At 44.7% G+C, this 23,523-nt stretch overlaps 1 protein-coding gene across 7 annotated transcripts in view; it reads left to right on the forward strand.

The window, feature by feature from the left end:
- Nucleotides 1–23,523, forward strand: part of FN1 (fibronectin 1) — a 52,007-nt gene that overhangs the window by 10,321 nt on the left and 18,163 nt on the right. For 5 of the 7 annotated variants that reach the window (XM_048310340.1, XM_048310339.1, XM_048310342.1 and 2 more), the window contains exons 9-26: nucleotides 351–527; nucleotides 967–1,119; nucleotides 2,933–3,061; nucleotides 4,555–4,698; nucleotides 6,488–6,609; nucleotides 7,828–8,005; nucleotides 8,120–8,296; nucleotides 9,864–9,992; nucleotides 10,110–10,199; nucleotides 10,738–10,932; nucleotides 12,261–12,533; nucleotides 15,508–15,774; nucleotides 17,334–17,428; nucleotides 17,750–17,918; nucleotides 18,197–18,283; nucleotides 19,055–19,246; nucleotides 21,567–21,839; nucleotides 22,881–23,063. In XM_048310340.1, the coding sequence (XP_048166297.1) occupies nucleotides 351–527; nucleotides 967–1,119; nucleotides 2,933–3,061; nucleotides 4,555–4,698; nucleotides 6,488–6,609; nucleotides 7,828–8,005; nucleotides 8,120–8,296; nucleotides 9,864–9,992; nucleotides 10,110–10,199; nucleotides 10,738–10,932; nucleotides 12,261–12,533; nucleotides 15,508–15,774; nucleotides 17,334–17,428; nucleotides 17,750–17,918; nucleotides 18,197–18,283; nucleotides 19,055–19,246; nucleotides 21,567–21,839; nucleotides 22,881–23,063 (3,033 nt within the window). The remainder of the gene's footprint in view (nucleotides 1–350; nucleotides 528–966; nucleotides 1,120–2,932; nucleotides 3,062–4,554; nucleotides 4,699–6,487; nucleotides 6,610–7,827; nucleotides 8,006–8,119; nucleotides 8,297–9,863; nucleotides 9,993–10,109; nucleotides 10,200–10,737; nucleotides 10,933–12,260; nucleotides 12,534–15,507; nucleotides 15,775–17,333; nucleotides 17,429–17,749; nucleotides 17,919–18,196; nucleotides 18,284–19,054; nucleotides 19,247–21,566; nucleotides 21,840–22,880; nucleotides 23,064–23,523) is intronic. The other 2 variants (XM_048310344.1, XM_048310345.1) reach the window with 1 other exon arrangement.

The raw sequence follows: 23,523 nt of genomic DNA on the forward strand, positions 1-23,523 counted from the left end.
AGTATGCTGAGAGCTATGAGTTTATTTCATTCCCTAGGCCTTGGGAGAAGGGATGTGCAGAGCTACTTCCCAAACACACAAAGTAAGCTTCAGTTTTCCCTATTTCCCAGGAGTTCTCATGGCTGGCTCTGCAGCTCCTTCCAAAGCAAAGCTTGAACTGAACTGACCTCGTGCAAAGCTTATGTTTCCACATCTGAATTAATTAAAGGCAAGAAAAGAAGCCTGTGGATTATATACAGGGCACACATGGGAAAAAGTAATGCTAGTGGTTTGTTTTCCAAGCTCTTTCATGCATGCTAAGAGAGAGTGCAAAGGCTGCATTTGCATCTATTTTCTTTTCATTTTTGTAGTTTTGGTCCAGACACGTGGTGGCAATTCCAATGGTGCTCTGTGCCACTTCCCCTTCCTGTACAACAACCGCAACTACACCGACTGTACTTCTGAGGGACGGAGGGACAACATGAAGTGGTGTGGAACCACCGAGAACTACGATGCTGACCAGAAGTTTGGATTCTGCCCCATGGCTGGTAAGGCTGAGAGCCATAAAGGGGTTGTGGAGCACTTGTATGTGGTTCTTCGAGCTGGAAAGTGAAGACCTCTCTGTTGGTCAGTTACTGATGACTTCCAGTGAGCTGTGTCCCAGCCCAGAGCCCTTTAAGGCATTTCTGAAGCTTTGTTTTGTCCTTTTTTTTCCCCCCATTGACCACCTCTAGCAGAGATTTAGGCAATGTTGGGAGAAGGCAATTTTCATTCCTTCTCTGCTACAAAGCATGCTAGGCATGCTCCTCAGCATGTGCAAACTGGTGGAGATCTGCTGGGGAACCTAAACCGGAGTGGGTGCCAAAATTTCCTTGTTAAGATGCAGAAACCACTACGTGGTATGAAGGGGTATTGCAAATGGTCTCAGTCCTCAAGATGTTGTAAATTCTGGCCTCATAAATATCCTCCTGCTTTCTTCTCACCCAGCCCATGAAGAAATCTGCACAACCAATGATGGTGTCATGTACCGTGTTGGGGACCAGTGGGATAAGCAGCACGACATGGGCCACATGATGAGATGTACTTGTGTAGGAAATGGCCGTGGAGAATGGACCTGCATTGCCTATTCACAGCTCAGAGGTACTGATTTCCATGTTGATACCACCACTTTAGTCCAGGTGGGAGAAATTGGTATGCTTTTCTGTCGTTGCAGGCTTGAGCCCAGGCTCAAGAACTGCAGTTTACTCCTTGGAGTAGGAAGGGAATTAGAGGAGCTGTGAAGTTCTTTGCTTGTTATGTGCTGGAAAAGTATATTCCAGCCTTTACAGGCTCAAGCAGAAGCAAACCTTGATGATCTTGATCATGCTATCCCTCCTTCCTTTTGTCTACATTTAGGAATTGGCACCACTGTGATTTTACAGAGAGCTCAGTATAGGCACCTCCCTGCCTCAAGAACAGACAAAGCTCTGCTTTCAAACTTCAGACTAGTCTGGAGTTGTTCTGTTTTATTGTTCTGTAGTGAAATTTTCAATTCCTCTGTGCTGAACTAGCCTTTTGCTGGCTAATCTATATGAAAAGCTGGCAGGAAAGCATGGAGATTATTCTTATTTATTTACTCATTTGTATGAGTGGTCCAAGTGGAGAAGTACTTAAGCAATACCAAAAAAAGAAGACTTAAAAGCACAGACATTTGATCATCCTACAGCTAGCTCACAGCATTGGCTTCATGTCTGGAAAAGGAGGGGGGTTGCTGTCAAGAGGCCAAGAAAGGACTCTTTAACACCACTGCTGAAATGGCATATAATTTATAGGGAAAGGCTCACTCAAGGGCTTTGGAAGGGTTTTTTTTAATGTGTTTCCTTCAGAACAGTGAGAAAGGCACTGCTCAAAGTTCTGGTCTGTGCAACTCCTGTTTCCACTTACACAGCTAGTTCTCTGCAGTTCATTCTGGAGTGGAAGTGGTCTTTCTTGATGAGGAGAGGGTAGAGATACTTTGCTTTGTCAAAAGGCAAAGGTTATCTGAGTAGAGCTGTTTAAACAGAGCAGCCAGACCTTGGCGCCTGCAGGAGAGTCTGAGCGCTCCTTGGTTTATCCTGATGCCGTGCCCATGGTGTGGGAAAATATGATAGGGAATGAAAGCCTGGACTCACTTCCCCAAGGACAGATGATCCAGAGGTGACTCCGGAACTGAACTTGGGTCTCCTGGGTCCCACTTAACAAAACAACTTGCTTCTGGGGTGGTTTTCATGTTTGTTTTGTCTTTCTGCTCCTTGCTGTGATTAGACTGGCTTTAGGAATTCTGGGCCAGATCCCAGATGGACATTGAACCTAATAGAGTGATACCATTGTACTAAAGCATGGGGTCTGGTTGCTGGGTTTTGAGGGAAGAGTAGACTGGTAGGCACTGGCAGCATCTTGTGTGTGTAATAGATCTGCCTCTGCCTTCAGATCACTACAAAGGGTAGCAGAGATACCCGACAGAATAACATCATGAGAATGGCTGGTGCTTCCTCATTATATCTTTATAAATTTGGAGCAGCCCTTTTCTCCTTGTGTAGTTCCAGTGATTTGAGGCAGTACTCACTGAGGAGTTTCAGTTGAGATGTTCCTCAGAGGAGATGATTGGAGAATCAGTGTGGTGGTTTAGATTTTCGTTCACATGTGGAATCTGTCCAAACGAACAACAAGGCAGTTCTGTAGCTGGATTGTGTCCTGCAGACCTCTTTTCTGCAAGTGTTGCTTATTTGCATACTGCTGATAGATGAACTCGGGAGCAGGGGTGTGTGTGCAGCACTGTGAGGGTCACAGATTACAGGAGGGCTCCTTTCTGCTGGAATGGAGCTTGTCATGGTCAGTCTGTGTGGTGATCAAGCAGAGGAAATGATGTCCCAAGCAGAAGGGTTCTCTCTTAATACTTAGACCAATTGCTGATACTCTCTACTCTCTCCCCCAGACCAGTGCATTGTGGATGGCATCACCTATGATGTGAACCAGACCTTCCACAAGCGTCATGATGAGGGGCACATGCTGAACTGCACCTGCTTTGGCCAGGGCCGGGGGAGATGGAAGTGTGATCCTGTTGGTGAGTCACTGGCTGCCCCCACTTGCCAAACACCTGTTGTGGCTCTCTGTGTAAACTGGTATGGAGAAACTGGTGTGTGAGTTTGGGCCCAGTCTTTGTCCACTTTCTGTCCTGAATTGTACAAATGCAAAAATAGAAGCAGCACTGCTTTTGCTGGAGGGTAAGTGAAAGGGCATTTGTTAATTTAAGAACATAAGCTTGGGTTATCACACCTGCCACAGAGGAATCATGATTGTGGCCAGCCTATGTTCTAAAGTGTAGCAGGTTCCCAGGCTGTGGTGATTTGGCTGGATTCTGGTACCTGAGCTGTCAGCTGAGCAGGGCTCTCAGCCTGAACACTGATAAAACGTGCAGCTGGGCACTGATGCTGGGATCAGTTTTCTTGCCTTTCTCTATCCTAAAATCTTTTGGAGTTTTCTCCCTGAGCTGAGGAAGGAGACCAGCACATATTAACTTACCTTGGACTGAATTGATTTTTTGGCTGCCCTTTGTTCTGGCAAAGAGGGAAAGCTCAGGATGAGAGCACATGTTAATAGTGCTCTGGAGGTTAGCTAAAACCATCATGGTTCTCTTCAGGAGCAAGGAGATTTCATCTCTTCTGCCTCCCCCCCCTTCCCTAGCAAACCTTGATTGGAAGATAAGACCTGGTTGTTTGGTTTGCAATTACTAAGTCCAAGAGAGCTTCAAACTATTGCCAAGAAAATCTGTTGGAAATTACTAGTTGTGAAGTTCTACTTTATTTACAGTAATACCTGTACGAGTTTACTCAAGGAACATGGATTGTAAAGCTCCTGAAAATTACTAGTTTGAAGGAAGGGGTGGGGGGATGATTTCAGCTTTCTATGTAGGTACAATTAAAGTTTTAATTTTGTTTGCTCTCTCTAAACAAAGCTCTTATTTATCCAAGCAAACATAATGCTAGTTCTCACTGAGAATTTCCATTGAGCCAGGCATACAGGCAGTTGTCAGAGTAGAAGGTGTACTGAAGTGCTGTACTGTGCTGTATTTACACTAGTTAAGCTGATTTCAGGATCTGATCTGTCCCCCTTTGGTTTCTACAATGGTAAATAGGGAAAGATTCTGCTGAAAATTCGTGGGACTTTTAAATCACAAATGAATTCTGTTGAAGGCAGGAGGAATTTTTGCCTTTGATCTCCTTGAGAGCAGCATGGTTTAGCTTTGGATGAGATGAGCTCAGTTGGCCAGAGCAGAACTGGGCTCCAGAGTGGATGAAATCCTTTCTAGAAGGAACACCCCACTGAAATGCATCACAGCTGAATTAGCCCCCTAATATCTAACTTAATACATGCAGTGATTTGGAATTCAAGTTCTGTTGCCACTTAATGTACATTTGTATACATTTTATGTATATTTGCAAATGAACATTGGTGTTGCATTTCTTTGTGCCAAAGTCTCTTGGAGCTTTCCTCTGTAGATATTTCAGTGTGGTTTCAGTAACACACAGTGGTGAACCGTCTCTCTTGTGCCTTCAGACCAGTGCCAGGACTCGGAAACCCGCACCTTCTACCAAATTGGAGACTCCTGGGAGAAGTATGTCCATGGGGTCAGATACCAGTGCTATTGCTATGGCCGTGGGATTGGAGAATGGCACTGCCAACCTCTGCAGACCTACCCAGGTAAGAAACCCAACAGAAAATGAACTCACCTGCTGAGTAAGACCTGAGGAAAGCTAGCTTTCCACCCCACGCATCACTGTTCAGGTTTCTGTACCTAATGCCTTTTGGTTTCCTTTTAAAACTGAAGAGATTTTCCCTGTCCCTTGGCAGACACAAGCAGGTGTCGGGGTTATAAAGAGGGGCCCAAGCTATTTGCAGCTATTCCTGAGGCCAGGGTTAGTTCAGAGAGTGCCTTTCAGTGCACACAACAGCTTGGGTTTACATTGCCTCTTGGTATTTAGTGATATCACATGTGTAATCTTCAGCTTATATTGCCTGAAACTCACATATGTGTAGCCCTTCCTTTTCTGCTCATTACAGAAGCAAAATCCACCATGGAATGAAATGTTTTTCCTGATCAGTGCCCCAAAGAAATTAAATATTTGAACTCTTGTTTGTCCAGGCAGTTCCAGGAACTCTTTATAGGGATGGGCAATGCCTGTTTGTTGGTTGTTCAGCTTCAGTTCCCCGAACAGAACATAAGGGGAACCTCTCTACTTTCCTGTTTGAGGTTGCAACTGCCACTGTCTTAATCTGAATAAGATGAAGTATTAGGGCTTGCTGAGCTTCACTGAGTCCTGTCAGACTGCTTAAACGAACATCTCCCTGAGCTATGTGAAGTATGCATGCCTCTAGCCTGGAGACCAGGGCTTTGGGCTGCTTTAGACACAAGAGTGACTGAAAATGTGTAAATAAACCAAATCTAATGTTTCTGAATGTAGGTTTGGGGTTAGGTGAGCTTTGAAATTTTCTGCCTGTGGGCACAAGTTTGTTTTTCTAGAAATCCTCTTAAATGGGGAACAGGTATATATGTTACATGGTTGTCCAGGTAAATTATTATTAGAAATGTTGGGAATGCAGTGAGTGTGCAGCTATTTAATGGCTAAAACACTTTCCTGTACATTCTGGGGATCTCTTTGCTGGGATTTTCTGAGAACTAACATGAGGACAGTGCTGCTGAGTGTTCAGTGAAACCTCCCCAGTGGGGCTGGGAGGGACTGAAAGGAGACCCGTGGGATTGTAAAATCTGTCCTTCTGTATTGGAGAGCTTTATGGAGAAAATAGGCCTGAGCCTGACCTAGCTGAATGCAATCAGTAGTCTTAAGCATTAGAGCACTGCAGAACTTGTATTTTCTTGAGTTCATGGGCCTGTTTTGTGTCAGGACTTCCACCAGCCCTTCTGGTGGGGTTTGTGTGCAGGAGACAAGTCTCACTATCTGCAGAGTCCTCCACAGAGTTATGAAAATTCAATGTTTCAAATGAACTGATGAAGAAATTTAGTCAAATCATAGAAGATTAGTGGTTTTTTTTCAGGGTGTACTCAATGTCAGATTAGGAATTTTCCCTCACCGTGCTGCATGATTAGACCCAGATTTGGCAGATGTTTTTTTATCAGCTTCCCTGCTGCCATTGCAGAAAATATCAATGATGAAAATGGTTGCTGAGAAGTTCCCTCCATCTCTTTGAACAACAAGACTTTGCTTTACAGACTTTTTCTGTACTAGACCTCTCCCATTTTCCATTTCACTGATAGCTCACAGGAAATGGACCCAAGCAGTGCAGATTAACTCTCCCACAGAATATATTGTGATTCACTGGTTTTCTAGGTAGAAATGAAGCATTAAGGATAGAAAGGCAATAAAACTGATTTTCCGTGTATAGAAATACTATGTGAGCCGTGCAGCTTTCTTGCTTTTTGGTGACTCCACAACATCCCCAGTATGTTAAAACTGGCAGTTCTTTTTTTCAGGATCAACTGGGCCTGTTCAGGTGATCATCACAGAGAGCACGAATCAGCCAAACTCCCACCCCATCCAGTGGAATGCTCCTGAACGGTCTCACATCACCCAGTACATCTTGCGCTGGAGACCGGTGAGTGCCACATTTGCCATCATTTGTTCATCAAGAGTACTTTATTTGGCTTTTTCTGGTGTCTGAAAGAAGTGGTTGACACACTTTCAGCAAACTTGAGTTGCTTGTTCAGTGTCTTTGTCCTGTTGAGGTCAACAGCTACTCTTGAGCATCAAAAAGAGCCAGTGCTGTTTAACAATTAAATGTTTTCCTGCCTGAACTTCAGTGGTTGCTGTGTTCATAAAGTATTTTATTAAACAAAGCACTAAGTACAGCAAGCAGACAAGTTTATATCCTTCCTTACCTTAGGAATGTAAATCCTTGTGGAAGCTTCTTCATCCAAAGAAATGCTGTTTTAGTAACATGCATATCCAGAGACAACTGGGATACATTTTATTCTATTAATGAGGAGGTAAAAATGAGTAGGATGTGAAATCATAAACAGCTCAGTGTAGGATTAAATAAACAGTCACTCCGATCTTCTCCAAAGTCTAAACCAAAACTGGTTAACCACTGCTTGCTGGCTGATTCCTCTGTGAGGAATGATTTGGTTTAACCAACGCAGATCAGCTGTGTTCCAGCTCCCCTGAGTACAGCTTCACAAAAGACCACTTAATGATTAAGAGCATTAGTACCTCAATGGTGCCTGTTATTAAGAGAACAATAAAGGCCCTGATCCAAAGCCATTCAAGGCACTCAAGTCTTTTTACTGACTTCAGTGTATCTTGGATGAAGGCCTGAATGAAATGGACTTTAAAGCACTGGAATACAAACCTCAGAGGATGGAGCATTATTTTAAAGCTTCCCATAGAGTTCAAACACAGGGTAAAAGGGAAGAACTTTTCTGTATATTGTTTTCAGATGATGGGTTAGAGTGTTTTTATGAACAGCCTTCAAATATATATTTTCCAGCCACTACTTCATGCCTTACTGTGCTTTTGATGAAGGAAAGAGTTGAGTTTGTGACAAATAATGTTCCTTTTAAAGGGTAAAGTTCAAAGCTAGGTTGTTTTTAATTTACTCCTGTAAAACCTAATAACTCAATGCCACTAGTCCTGCTTCTTGGCATACTTTTCTCATCTCCTTTGACTTGATTCTGTCTGTGCATTAAAGCCATTCAAGTCATACCTTTGTTTAAATACTACAGTGATTAGTAACCACACAGCAGGTTAGGTCACTAGATCCCCCTGCTTGCAGCCTAGGGAGTCTCTCACTATCTGGGTGTCCATTTTCTTGCAGAAAAACTCTGGAAGGCAGTGGAAGGAAGCCACCATCCCTGGCCACCGGAACTCCTACACCATCTCAGGCCTGAAGCCTGGTGTGATATATGAAGGACAGCTCATCAGTGTCCAGCAGTATGGCCACAAAGAAGTCACCCGCTTTGATTTTACCACAACCAGCACCACAGCAGTGACAAGTGAGTTGAATCCAGGAAAACCTAATCTCCTTCACCTAAGTCCTTGCTTTGTGCATCCCAGTTAACACAAAAGTAGTGATGCTTAATGCAACCTCTGTTTCTTCTCTCTTGCAGGCAACACTGTTTCAGGAGAGACAACTCTTCTTCCTCCCGTGGTTGCTACCTCAGAATCTGTCACTGAAATCACATCCAACAGCTTTGTTGTCTCCTGGGTTTCTGCTTCTGACACCGTTTCTGGATTCCGTGTTGAGTATGAGCTGAGCGAGGAGGGTGATGAGCCACAGTACCTTGGTGAGACAAAATTGGAGTGTGCCAGACCAAAGCATTGCTCACAGTCAGAGCATTGCTGTTTTGTGGCAGTCAGTAGAGCTGGTGTAAACATCTGAGCATCTCCCTGTCTTTCAGTAGGATTCAATTAGGATATGAGAGTGGCAGGACCAGCTCAGATGAAAAACTCACTTAGTTCATTGTCTTTTCTCCATTAAGAGCTGTAAGAGAACAAGGCAAGTATATGGCAATATCCCTTCAGAATACTGTCTCAGAATTCTGCAGAGGAAAACTGCCTGAGCCAGGAGCAGTGGATGAGTAATAACTCTGGGTAGATATAATTATTCTTTTCATCTCCATGAATTTGCTCAGTTCTTTTTCCTTTTGAAATCATGTAAAGTTACTGGCTTCCACAGCATCCTGAAGTGAGCAGCAATGCAAATGAGAAGAGAACCAAATCTGTTTTTTAGAACCTGCCTCCTGGCTAATTTCCTTTGGCTTACCTTTGTCCTTCCATCAGAACGGACAGAGAGAAATCATTCCCAAATGCCCTCTCTTGGCTGCTTGTTGTCTCATGGATATCTCATGTTCCACTCTGCTCTGTCAGTTGTTTTGTTTGGATCAAATCTTCTCCATCTTTGATAACATGACAGCTTAACTGAGCTGGGAAGCTGGTTAAAGGCCTGGACTCAGACATAGGAGTCGAAACTGCTTTTCCAGCATCTACTCTAGACCCCTTGTACCACATGTAATTTCGTCTTAACTTCTTTTTCCTAATTTCCTATCTTGACAGTGGTAATAGCAATATCTCACCTCAGATATTTGATGTTATACTAGTTATTGGGCTATGAATGTGGTAGAAGAACTTGACAAAAAGAGTAGCAATCTCCTGACCTAATAACTCTCCCTGGACTGTTGCTCCCCTGAACTCACAGGCTTGGACACTGAGCAGAAGTGGCTCACATGGGGGCTGCCAGCACTGTCACCACCTTTCTTTCTGCCCAGACAGCTGAGCTGTGCTGTGAAGCAGCTCCTGAGCTCATCTGTCTACAGACAGAGATTTACAGGCAGATTGAAAGGCAATTCCCAGTTTCCTTTAAGATGCTTGGCTTCAGTCTGGCCAGCAAGGAGCTGCTTCTTGGGGAATTTTCTACATCTGGCATGTAGGTGGACATCTGGGAGCAGGGAGAGAAGTTCACCAGCCCTCATAATGTCATTCTTCTTCACTCATGAGTCAGTGTTTCCACATAACCTATTCATGTGAAAGTTTTTCCATATATTTCTGTACTGAAAATGCAACAGTCAGGATATGAAATGAGTGTTCAGCTGAGATGGCTGCAGTGTGCAGGGGGCTGCTGCTCAAGCTGCCCTACCATATCCCACATCAAGCCCTCCTGCCTTTGGTTGCTGGTCCCAACTCTCCACACAACTCTTCTGAGGTGAACTGAAGACAGTGCAGAAAAACTGTTGTTTTGTCGCAGGAAGACTGTGCTTCAGCCCAGATTAGAACAGACATCTCAATTACTTTTTTTGCAGAGAAAGCAAGAAGATGGAACTGCTAAATTAAATTTTTCTCCCCTGCCTTCCTCAGATCTTCCAAGCACAGCCACTTCTGTCAACATCCCTGACTTGCTTCCTGGTCGCAAGTATATTGTTAATGTCTATCAGATCTCTGAAGAAGGAGAGCAGAATCTGATCCTGTCTACTTCACAGACTACAGGTATGTGTGGGTGGCTCTTGCTGTGCTTTGAAAGCTGTTGTTACTGTTTGCTCAAGAATTTTTGGTTACCTCTTATCCTCACACTTGCTGTCCTCCTCTGTTTATTCCCTTAAACAGCTCCTGATGCACCTCCCGAGCACACAGTGGAAAGTGTGGATGACACATCCATTGTCATCAGCTGGAGCAGACCACAGGCTCCAATCACAGGTTTGTCCAATTGGAATGCACCTATTCTCCTTTATTGGTAGAATCTGAAGTGTAGGTGAAAAAGAAAATGAGATATAACTCTGGGACAAACTTAGTGCAAAATTGTCTGGTCTGAGAGACCAGCTGGAAAGCACATGGGCAGTTTAGCATTTCCTTCGCTTCAGTGACTGAACCAAGCAATTCAGAAAGCTGGATGCAAAACAATTCCTTCTGCATTTGTGTTAAAGAAAAACAAGCCCCAAGACCTTATATTTGTATCTGTCGTTCAGACCATCCCATAGGGAGCATGAGAACTGTACATGCCTAAATCCACATGTCAGACCTCAGAAATATGCTAACCCAGGTCAGACTGTGCTTTGGGAAGGTGCTGTGAGTGTGTGGTCTGTAGATGGGACGTGAGCACGGGCAGGCCACAGGTCCTGCTGAAGTTCAGGGCTATTTTTATCAAAGCTCAGTAGCGAGATCAGTTCAGCCCTCATTTCTAGCATTCTTTGTGCTTACTGATTGTGCTGAGGATTACATATTTCTCTTGCTTCAGGCTACAGGATTGTCTACGTACCCTCTGTGGAAGGCAGCAGCACAGAGCTCAACCTGCCTGACACTGCCACCTCTGTAACACTCAGTGACCTGATGCCGGGGGTTCAGTACAACATCAGCATCTATGCAGTGGAAGAAAACCAGGAGAGCACTCCTGTCTTCATCCAGCAGGAAACCACTGGGGTCCCACGCACAGGTAATGCTCGTGTTCTGGATTTCAGTCACTGAGATTTCTGTTGCTAGCTGAATGAATGCTTAAATGAACTCAGTTATGGTTTTGTGGGTTTGGATTGTAAATTTCACTGGTATTGAAGTTCTGTAGTAAAATCGAACTTATTGACGCAGTCAAGACACCACTCTGCATTAAGAGGATTGTAATTCCTAGGGATTGGACTGCAGGCAGTTCTTGAATTATCTGCAGAAGAGAGATCAGTTTCTCAGGTTATCTTAGGGAAATCCTACTAAGAAATCTCCTGAAGTGCCTGGTATATTGTTTTGCCCCAGTACTTGGCTCACAGATGTTCAGGGTTATGTACTCAGGCACCATAACACATGTTCAAATGTTCACCTGACTTTTCATTCTCCCTTCCAGTCCTACCCATTATTTTCCTTTGCAGTCAGTGGGTATGGGAGATTACTCAGCATTGACTGATGTGCCAAAACACCACCATAGGCTCTAAACTTGAGGCACCCAATATTTAAAAAACTACTGGTTTCAGGGTTCTTTTAAGTATCCAGTTGGACTGAATAACCAAACCAAAAGAAGGGATAGTGAAAGAATTGGGATCTGATGTGGTAAGCAGTGGAATTTGATGGTCCTGCAAGTTGCAAGCACGTGTTTGCAAATGGGAATTCACCAGGAATGAACTCAGCTCAATGATTTTATGGTTTGGCTTCTGCATCTTCCAAAAATGTGCACTGGTTAACCTTAGGGCAGTATCAGTCCTAGTCTCAAGAAATTTAATTTAGACACAGGAATTCACGGGTGCAGTAATGTGGCCCAGCACTGAGGGAACTGCATTTTGCATTTGACTATAATAAGGCCAGATCAGCCCCTGTACTTGTTTAATTATAAAAGGTGGATTTCAAGTTAATCATAGACATTCAGAACATGCTGTGGGTTTTTTAAAATCCTCTCTTTTAATTTTAGAAGGAGGTTACTGTTTCCAATCTCTGGAGTACTTTTTTTCCCCTCAGGCTTTGGTTTTGCATATACTTGAAGTTCTGTAGCATATTACATCTGGTTTTTCAGTTCTCTTTCTGTCATAGCAAGATACCTTCTGAAGACATAATAGACTTTAAAGTAGATAGTGATGTTTGAAATTGTAGTCTGCTTGAATATTGTCTGGGGACATGTGTAGGCATATTTACAGTAAGGTTACCCTGACGTTTTAATTTGGTAAATATTCTTGGGCTAGCCATTCTTCAAGCAAAATTCACTTTTTTTTCCCTTGCATGGAAACCTATAGCTTCTCCTCCTGCTAAGGACTCCCTCTGACAACTACTGTACCCCTGTGCTTTCAGATGAAGTGCCTTCCCCCAGAGATCTGCAGTTTGTGGAGGTTTCTGACATCAAGATCACCATCATGTGGACCCCACCCCAGAGCCAAGTGTCCGGCTATCGGGTGGAGGTGATCCCTGTCAACCGCCCTGGCCAGCACGGCCAGAGACTGCCCATCACCAGGAGCTCTTTTGCTGAAGTCATTGACCTGATCCCAGGAACAACCTATCTCTTCAAGATCTTTGCTGTAAACCAGGACAGGGAGAGCAAACCTTTGACTGGAGAGCAAACCACCAGTAAGTGTCTTTCCTCCGTGCTTTTTTCAGCCTTTTGAGGCGTGTATTTCGCTGTCGCTTGTAGAAATGTATAAACAGAGCACTTGAAGTGCAACAGTTCTAGCCCAGGAGGTATCCCATCAGTAGGATGACGGGGCTGGGAATTCATTCAGTCTAACAATGATCTCTTCAGCAGATTTATCCTCCTCCGGGGCTTTCCAATGGGAGTTTAAGTCTCATGGCACTTTAAAACAATTTCGTATGGCTGGAATTCAACTTTTTATTACTGACTGAGAATTGATGGACCCTGCAGTTCTTTTACAGCACAGATCACAGCCTGTGATTTTTATAACTTTTTTTTTTTTGCTGGTACCTTAGGGCAGATTTCAGTATGACTTAGAAGCCTTTCTGAGTTTCCTCTGAAAATCCCCATCCCCCTTCTGACAGCTCCATGCCTATCTGGCTCCACTGGCAGCAGTAGCAGTTGTGCCTGCCAGTGATCATGCAGGATCCCTCAGAACCCAGCAGCTAATGATCTAGAGGCAGTGCAGCACTTTGCCAGTGTCAGGAAAAATGCACTTTGTCAGGCATTGTTTTTTGCTTTGCAGCAGTGCAGAGAAGAGAGAGGAGCAGTGGCTGGGCAAGGTGTAGGTTTTCAGGTGGAAGAGTAGGAGTTTAATCTGGGTTTGAGTGGTTATCTCCATTTTTGATCCAAGAGGAGCAGATCAGACAGAACATGGGACATGGTTTGTTTGATCAGATCCTGTTTACTGGGCAGTAGAAGGGTGAGTGGGTGTTTGTGGTGTTCTTTGACTGGATCACTTTATTCAAAGGGACAAAATGCAGCTATGTGCATCTGCTGCTCTTCTGATACTTTTCAGTAAATAAGAGCAACTTCTGAGAACCCAACCCGGCTCTTAGTAACGTGAGAGGGAAGGGAAGGAAAGGAAATGGGATAGTGTGTGAATATAGCCATGCTGTTTGGGAAGTATCCTTACTTATATCCATTAAATTATGAGCCATGAACAGTGCCTGTCCCTTGACTGTGCAGGGAGAATGAGATCCTTATGTCTGTCCTTTGACATAGGTGTCTAATTTGAGCATAGAACAGATGGTGTGAGCACCCTCCCTCCTCTTTCAAGTGAGGCTTTCAAAAGCAAGGATGTGACTTAGGAACCTGAACTCTCTTGGAAGCATTTAGAACAAGAAGGGCCCAGTTCCCAGCTAGATCTGTAATTTTTTGTGGTTGTTTTGAGGAGCCTGGGCTAGGTGTAGGGTTCCTCTGAAACTCCACACAGAGGTGTACATTGGAGTATAGACATGTAATTCAGACAGCACAGTGTCAGTCACAAATGTCTGGAATCATTTTCCATAGGCTGTGATCATCCGCTTAACTGCTTTGCCTAAACCACATTGCAGAAACTATTCACATAAATTGCATCCTGTAATCGAAAGTCCTGGGAAACAGAAATCATTCAGGGTTCCCAAGGAAAACCCTGCAGCAAAAGTCTCTTCCCACGGTGTAAATGTGATTCTCTTTTTGGCCTTCCGTTAAAAAGCAGTCTACAAATAAACTCGGAGTGTATGCGTGTGGCTTTTCAATCTTCCGCTTTTTCCTCTAGTGTGGGGGGGAGAAGTGATAAAAGCCTAATAGAGCTGGCAAATTAAATTGTGCAGAGAGGAACTGACTTTAGGCTACACATTTTAGGAAGATACAATCTTTGTCAGATGAGATTTAGCACAGATGTAAGTACCAACAAGGGATAAAGTTGAGTTTCAGCCTGTGGGTTGGAGATGGGCTTAAGCAGGGTCACACTCATCCTTTTTTTTTTTAGAGTTCTCCCCTGTTTTTTCCAGTGCTGGAAGAAGGAAGACCTCACTTCCTTTTTCCTCCCTCCTCAAAAATGGAGAAAACAAAAAGGACAAAAGCATCTTCCCACTGAATCAGTGGGAGAGTGATGAAAACATAATTTTTTTCACCAGAATATTACTTCTTCAGAAGGAGAAAAAAGCATTTGCCAGCAAAAAAGAGAATTGATGAAACCTCACTGCTCTTAATTTTAACATGTGATTAGAACGTGGAAAAGGTGGGGAAGCCTGTCATGTGAACACTATGAACTCCTTGCTGCAGGCAGTGCTACCCTGCCTGCTGTGGGGGCAAATTCCCCTCCAGAGCCTCACCTTGCCTCAGCTAAAGGCAGTGACATCTCCTCCAGTCACTGGGCTCCAGTGTGGTGCTGAAGGAGCTGTGCTGCCTCAGCGTCTTGTTTCTATAGTTATCTGGGTTATCAGCTTCAGCAGCTTCCTGGGGGCACTGATAAAAAGGGGAGGAAGCCTGGTAAGAGCTGTTCCCTGAGTCCCAGGGGAGAGATGAGCATTCTTGGAATTGTTGTATGGTCAGTTCCATGGTGTGAGTATTTTTAAGTAGATCTAGGAACTGGTTTTCTGCAGAAAGTCGCTGACTGTTACTTATTTTGACATTCAAATGACAAAGTAGGGGTGGTTTATTTTGGGAAGGGATTTTGAGAGGACCGGGCAAGGATTTAAAAGAATTAATCTTTTTCATGGAAGAGGGCTAAAATTAGGTTTCCGTGCTTACACTGACAAGTCTAAACTGAGCTGGTTTTTAAAAAATGCTCAGCGCTCATGAGAAACTGTTGAAATTCCTGAGTGTGTTGGGTTCATCTGTCATGTCTCAAACTTTAGGCTGCCTTCCCCATGGGATGCAGAGATGGCTGCAACCCAAATCAGTGCAGCCCAGAATGCTCAGGTCTGGTCTGCGTGTCTCAGTGTGTTAATGGATGGCACTGAGGCGTGGATGTAGACATGAAATAACTTTCCAGCTTTCTCATGGTCCCACCTTCTCTCTTCCCTACTGCTGCCCTCACACAAGGCATGAGAAGTACAGGCCAGGTGTACACACATGGTTTGGAAGTGGCGGTGAAGTGGAGATTCAGCTGGGAAAGCTGATGGCCATTCTGTTTTTCCCCTCCAGAGCTCGATGCCCCCACCAACCTGAGGTTCCTCAACACCACGGAGCACTCGGTGCTGGTGCTGTGGACACGGCCCCGTGCTGTGATCACGGGGTACAAGCTGACAGCAGGGCCCACCAGGGGAGGGCAGCCCCGCACCTACAACGTGGGACCCTCTGCCACCAAGTACCTCCTGAGGAACCTGCAGCCTGGCACCGAGTACACCGTGTACCTCGTGGCGGTTAAAGGCGACTTGCAAAGCAACAGGGAGACCGGAGTCTTCACCACTTGTGAGTGAGACACACACACCACATGCTCCTCTTCCTTTATACCCTTGCCCTTCTTCAGAGCTTGTGCTGAAAGTGCCTATTGTGAATTGATTTATGGAAGCAACCTTTTGAAGTAGCATTCCAGCAGAACAGCTTGGGAAATACTCCTTGTTGTTCTTTCTGAGCTAGTTGGCAGGGAAAAGAGTTATTTGCATCAAAATCTTCCAGTAAAATACATTTCAGCTTTCCTGATGATTAAAAACTAGAGGGAAAACTTACTACTGGTATCTCACTTTCTGCTTAACTGGATGTCAGAGAAATTTAATTTTATCTGATCTTCCTAATTGTTTGGTTTTGGCATGACGAATCAAGGAAAGCATACAACTCTCTTAAAATGGGCAAGGAATAATTAGTCTGTCATTTATATAAAGCTGAAAGCAGTCATTTCTCAAGCCCAGCCATACCATCTAAGGCAGCTCAACTGCAGTTGCCCAAACTGACACAAACATTTCATTCTATCTTTTTATTTTATTTTTTTGCATTTCAGTCATCTGTATTTGGGATGCTGGCTTGGAAGAAATACTAAGCAAATTTTGGAAGGAAAGGGATTTCTGTAAGAACCCACACATACTTCTAGAAAGAACAAATAGATTCAGTGTTTAAATAGTGATGAAACCATCATATACACTAGCAAAACTCAAAGTCACCCAAGCCCAGAACCACATCCTCTTTTGAAAAGAGAATGTGGTTTCTTTTAGAACAATGTGAAACTAAAATAAGGGCTCAAACTTTTAATCAGAGTAACATTGTTGACATTGGCAAGGTGCTTTTTGCTGACAGTCTTATCTATAAATACTCCTCAGTTAGAATATGATCTGGTATCTTAGATTTAATATTGCCTTCAATATCTGGCTTGTCTGAAAGAAACCAGTCCAGTTTAAGACTATAGAATTGATTAACCAAGCCTCTTCATTAATAACAAGGCCATTTCAGATTAAACTCAGTGGCGTTATTTAGGCTGATTCTGGCATGCACAAAGGCTCTGGCTTCTGTGTGATGCTTCTGACAGATACCAGTGAAACCACAGATGCCTCAGACTGACTTTGAGCTCCTTTCTGCTGATTTCTCAAGATGTTGGTGAGGGATGACATGGTCCTTGCTGGGACAGCTGGATGACAGACAGGGGTGTAATATTCTGCTGACTGGAAGGCATATGGTGGGCGAATCAAAAAAATAGCTGAGCTTTGAGGAACACTTTAGATATCATGCCAAAAACCAGGATTCCCCAAATTCTTGGGGCTGGATGCATAGAGGATCATGCATCCAGTTGAGTATTTTTGTTTTCCTCAAGAACAAAAGCTCTGGCTATGATTAGACCACTTGCATACTGTGTCTGTCAAGCCCAGCAGCAGACAAAAATCATCTGTCCGATCCTTCCCAAATCACTGGATTTTCAAAAATGATCTAGTTCAGCACGCATTTCATACCTCTGGCTGTTTGTACTGCTGTAGGTCAGGTTTTCAAACTGTTTGGAGCCATCACAGCAGGTAGACTTCAACTCTTGTCAATTCACTTCACAGATCAGCCTGCTGGCTCTGTTCCTCCTTTTAACACAGAAGTGACTGAGACCTCTATTGTCATCACCTGGACACCTGCCCCAAGGATTGGTTTCAAGGTAGGAGGAACTAAGTCCCATGCTGGTTTTTCCTCTTACTTCACTGTGGTGGGGAGGGCAGATTAAAGGCATTTCCTGTGGACTGCAGTGAAGATGGCAGCACAAAGGGGAGAGGTGCAAAGGGCCTGCTGCTTACAGGGAGTGGGTCTAGATGACAGAGGTCAGTGCAGTCATGGGGCTTCAGGTCAAGCGGGACATGTAAACCTCAAGTTACAGGATTAACAGCTGGAGTTCAGCACAAGGGCCCATAGTGCTGCTGTTGGATGATCAGTCAGGATGCTGACAGCTTGTGACTGAAAAGCAAACCTCGCTCCCCTGCAGCTGGGAGTGCGCCCAAGCCAGGGCGGAGAGGCTCCTCGGGAGGTGATCTCGGACTCCGGCAGCATCGTGATCTCCGGGCTGACCCCTGGCGTGGAGTACACCTACAGCCTCACAGTGCTGATGGATGGCCAGGAGAGAGAGAGCCCCATCGTCAGGAGAGTCACTACACGTATGACACTTGCTTTTCCACCATATTCCTCCTTCTGCTCCCCACATCAATGGCTGCCTTCTGGGACGCAGTTCTGGTCTTTTCTCCCTGTTGTGGTCTGGTTTTTCTTTTTGATACATAGGTGACAGTAGCACTGTCTTGTGCAGTGCAGAGTCACAGCTTCAGGAGAGTGTTTTTAGCTAATTCCAGAGGATGAGGATATCGTGGGGAGAGGGGTGCTGAGGCAGCCAGCATGATTCTCAGCGCCAGCAGTGACCCGTTTGTCTGAACACTTGCAGCACTGGCTCCGCCAACCGGCCTGCGCCTGAGGTCCAATCCTGACACTGGCATCCTGATAGTCTCGTGGGAGAGAAGCACATCTCCAGGTAACCATGTGAACTCACACTGTGCTCAAACCTGCTCTTGTAGCAGAATGCTAACACTTGTTCTGTGGTGCCTTGCAGTTTGGTGAGAAACTTGCTGTTGAGTAATTTAAGGAAAAATGTACATGTTTCTAGATACATTTAAGGATGTAATTCACAGTTAACTTGCCGTAGGACTCTTAATGATTTACAGTCCACGTAAAATGCTATTTTGGAACATGAATGTGTTGGAATATTTCAGCTGTTTTAAGGATTTGAAGGGTTTCTTCAGGTATCTCCAGTGGTTGAAAAATAGTCCAAGGCAAGGAAAGCAAAATGCACCATAAAGACTTCTGGAAGTGACAAATGAGCTTGTGCAATTGAAAGTGAGCATGGAAGTTCTGAAAGTGTTCAGGACGAACTCCTCTCCCACAATAGCTGATGGGAGCTGCACAATTGACTCCTGTAAGAGGTGGATTGAAAGTTTTTGAAAACCCATGTCTGTTGGTAGCTGAATCTTTCCCTGACAGAGTCCTGAGAAAAGTTCCTCTCAAAAGTCCTGAGACTTTCAGTTTGGTGAGGTCTCAAAGGGAACTGAAATGCTGTGAGGGTGGCATGGCTAGCTCCTGGGAAGCTCATTTTGGAGTGCTTGACAAAGCAACCTCTCACCTGCTGGGTTCAGGGTGACAAAATCACTTGTAAAACATCATGTGTTTGCTTCAGGTGTTGCACTGAGGCCTCTGATATGAATGGATACAGCAGGAGATTCCTGACACTGGCCTCCCTATATTTCAGGCATCAGCGGGTACCGCGTGACCACGGCTCCCACTGACGGGCAGCAGGGCTCTACCCTGGAGGAGGTGGTGGGTGCAGATCAGACCACCTGCACCTTTGAGAACCTCAACCCCGGCGTGGAGTACAACGTCAGCGTCTACTCTGTCAAGGACGACCAGGAGAGTGTCCCCATCTCGGAAACAATCACCCCAGGTAACGAAAGGATGAGCAGCACTTTCAGCTGCTCAAGGTCAAATGGCTGAGCCCAAGAGCTCTACATTGCAGAACTTCTGTTAGTCTGGTGGTGGGAGGGCTTAGACTTCACATTTAGTCTCAAGAAGCAGAATAGCCATGTTCCAACATGCGAGAGAACTTGTAACACCTGTGTACTTCTCTGCACGGGCAGCCTATGTTGTGTGTCACAGGGTGGTGGTAAACACATGGATCTGCTCCATCAGTACACTGAGCTGGGCAGCTGCAGGGATTTAACTTAGCACTGAAGTGCCCCAGCATCTGGAGCGCAGCTGGTGGGAACAGGAAGTAGGTGAACAAACGTATGAGTGGGAAGTGAGCACAGGAGAAATTCTGGCAGCAGTAGTGGCAGAAGATCACTTGAGCACAGTGGGGAGGAAAGCCAAGATGGAAAGGTCCATCACTGTAGCACTAGAGACACAGAGTGATGTGTGCCACCTCACATGACGTCTGTGGGGACTGCAGAAACTGCCTTTGTAGCCACAGTAGCAAAATTAATGTGCATTTCCCTAAATGGTTGCATTTAGTTTTCCTTTGCGAGGGCTTCGTTTGTTTTTGTTTCTGCTCTGAGATGATGCCAGCTACTGTGTTTGCTTGCTCTTGTAACACTGCTTTAAAATTTCTGTGCTTCACTGAAGTGCTGTGTGCTCCCTGGGGTGAACTAATACTGTGATGCTGCATAGTTATGCAGTAATAGCTTTAGCCCTTCACCATCTTCTGGTGGGGGAAAGCTAAGAATGTATGTGTCTGGCTTTTATAACTCTTTAAAGGTGATATGGTACATGCATTCCATGTGGATAAACAATTATTTTACAGAAAACTGGCTTTTATTTTGCACCTATTCTGTAAAATAAGTGTTTTCCTAGAAGGACATTAAAATAGAATATAACCACTATTATTAAAGCAATATTTCTGTCCATAATTCCTTTTCAAACTAACTTGTAATGAACAGAATGGATACAGAGTCCTGCATCTTTCTCACTTACTGATGTCTGATCCTGAGTGAGGAAGAGCATCCATTAGTTCCCACTGATTTCAGGATCACCCTGATAGAAGTTACACAGCCAAATCTTGTGGCTTAAATCAATACCAGTTTATTGACTTGAGCAACTGAAGGTTTGGCCATTGTCAGTTAAAGATGCCTCTAAAATTACCCACTCCCTGCCCAGTTCTGCTGGTCATAACATGCAGGAAATGAGCACCTTTGCTAATGGAGTATCAACTGGGAAAACAGTCACAGCTGTGCTTATTTTCCCTACAGAAATTTAGGCAGCATCTAACAGGTCATTAAAGAGCATCCTTATTCAGTGGCTAAAATTTGAGATTTTGAACAATTTTAGCCACATATGTCAGGCTCCTGGCCACATCATGTGCTGGGCATAACCTCTGAATTTGGGGATGTTGTCACTCTGATTGAATTAATATCATCTAAAGGTCATTTTTAACCATTTACCCTGTTTCCAAGGAAGTGCTCTATTACTTACTGTTCCGTATCGTCCGGTTTTAGCACATATATTGCAGCAGTTAGTTGGTAAGTAGAACTTGAGGAATTCTGGGCCAGATCCTCAAGCCATTGCAGGGATTTGAGGCTTTCTTCCAAGTGCAGTGTAAATAGTTCAGACAGTGGATGATCTGCCCTGGAGCTTTGTGAAGGTTCTCACCAGCTGAGGGTCTGATTTTGTCCCTTCAAATGAGCTGATATTTTTGTGATCCCTGTGATAAAAGTTAGATTCATCGTTTGAACAAAACAAGAATTTTAGAGGGTTGATCAACTATTATTTCAGAGTTGTTTTATTTACACTTCAGTAAACTTTGCTCTCTTGTAGTTTACCTGTAAAAAGAAAAAAGGACTGTGTTTCTTCTGCTTCTGTTTTTGTCAGAAAATGATGGGTCTTTGTGGCTTATCATTGCTGAAAGTAAATTTGTTGCAAGTTAAGTGCCTCTTGTAGGGCTCTTTGAAAATTGTATGTCTAAAGAGGATCGGGGTTTCAGCTTCTGAGGGGATTGGGGTTTCAGCTTCTGCCTGCCCAGGGGAGCAGCTGGAGACTGCACTGAAGGGTAAATATAAGAAAACAAAACTGGAAAAAGGCAAAAACACAACAAGAAAACCCCACCAAAATCCTCCCTTTTCCCCCAAACCCCAAGAGAAATTCTGCATATCACCGCAATTGCTTCCAAAGTTCTGTCGATGTTAATAGTGATGAACACTGCTTTTTTCTCCCTTGTCTTTCTTTTGCCTCCGTGTGTCTCTGCCTCTCCCGTTTGCTCTTTAACTCATTAGAGGTGCCCCAGCTCACTGACCTAAGCTTTGTTGACATAACTGACTCGAGCATCGGCCTGAGGTGGACCCCGTTAAATGCCTCCACCATTATTGGGTACCGCATCACAGTAGTTGCGGCAGGAGAGAGTGTCCCTATATTTGAAGATTTTGTGGACTCCTCAGTAGGATACTACACAGTGACAGGCTTGGAGCCGGGCATTGATTACGACATCAGTGTAATCACACTCATTAATGGCGGAGAGAGCGCCCCTACCACTCTGACACAGCAAACGGGTGAATTTTGAAAACTTCTGTGTTTTGTGGGCGGTGTCACTGGCTGTCACTGGCTGTCGGGGTGCCGGGGCTTTGTCAAAGAGGAATTGAGCCGCTCGCTGCGGGGAGGCCAGACAGACCCAGCTCGCTGCTTTCCCCGGATGGCAGCTGGGGATGGATGTGCACTGCTCGCTTTCGAATTGGAGGCATGTTAATGCCATGAATGGCTGCAGACTTGCCAGGCTCATTCACCTTCTGCTAGTCAGATTTCCAGGATCCAGTTGGAATGAAGAGCCTGAAACACGAGCTGTGTGTTCGCCAGACTTTAAAACTGTGATTCCCCAAAATAGGGGTGCTAAAAGGCGGAGTAGATCAGCAGACACCCTCCAGCCTTGACAGCTGTTTGAGCTTCCAGCAGCCCGTGTCCGTGGTGGCCCCACTCTTTCCACAATGCCCCAAAGGATGCAGATGGACACCACTCCCTGAGTACATGCCAGTGACAGCCATGCCACACCGTCAAGGGTCTCTATAGTGCATGAGCTGAAGGCGAGCTGGAAACTGGTTCTTGCATGAAATCTTGTTGTGTTTGAAAGTCCTGAGGCTGTAAATCCTTCGACACGAGTAGAAGTAGAGTCATAGGAAATTAGTGATATACTCTCTCCTCTCCTGTGTGTGCATGTATGGATTCTAGATGAGATTACTTTTCCATCTGTAAGCTGCTGTATGGCAACTTTAATCCTCTCTTGGCACCACATCTGTAATACAAAATCCAGCTGCTAGAAGCACATTACTGAAACTTGCTACCTTGTTTTTAAATTAGCCCCGTGGGGTACATTTAACATATCAGGAATTGCCAAGAGGTTAAAGCAGCCTGACAGTAGTGCAGACACATTTTTCTCTTGACTGTAGTAGAACCAAATGTAGTTTAGAAGTCTGTTTGCATGAGTCTGATGCCGTAGTCTGTTGTGCATGAGATACTTTCTCTGGTGATTGGTTCCCTGAACAGACATCTTGATCGATATGAATCTGAGAACTGAGGTAGATTTGTTCTTTGCTGTGTAGCTGTGCCTCCTCCCACCGATCTGCGCTTCACCAATGTGGGGCCTGACACCATGAGGGTGACTTGGACTGCCCCGACTTCCATCGTGCTGAGCGGTTTCCTGGTGCGCTACTCCCCTGCCAAGAAGGAGGAGGATGTCGCAGAGGTGACAGTCTCACCCTCAGACAACATGGTCATCTTAACAAGTGAGTGGGTTACCTACATAAGTCAAGCATAAGAGGCCCCTCATCATAAAATCATAGGTTTGATTACTAAGAGAAAAGAATTCCAAGGTCACTGAGTTGAACCATCAACCCAGCTCACCACCAAGCCAAGTCCCCAAGTGCCAATCCACACACCTCCTGAACATTTCTAGGGATGGTGACTCCACACCTGACCAACCTTTCAGTGAAGGAAATTTTCCTGATATCCAACCTTGACCTCCCCTAGTGCAACTTGAGGTCTTTTCTTGTCCCATCACTTGTTACCTGGAGAAGAGACTGACCCCCAACCTTCCTACAGCCTCCTTTCAAGTAGTTGTAGAGGGTGAGAAGGTCCACCTGACACAAAATGAGGCAAAATAAAAATTGTTTAAATGTGGCTGGCCAAGATCTCAGCTGATCTAAGCTGATGTTGCAAGTAGCCTCATACAAACTCACACTAAGT

Source organism: Corvus hawaiiensis, chromosome 7, assembly GCF_020740725.1.
Source record: "Corvus hawaiiensis isolate bCorHaw1 chromosome 7, bCorHaw1.pri.cur, whole genome shotgun sequence".
NCBI lineage: Eukaryota > Metazoa > Chordata > Aves > Passeriformes > Corvidae > Corvus > Corvus hawaiiensis.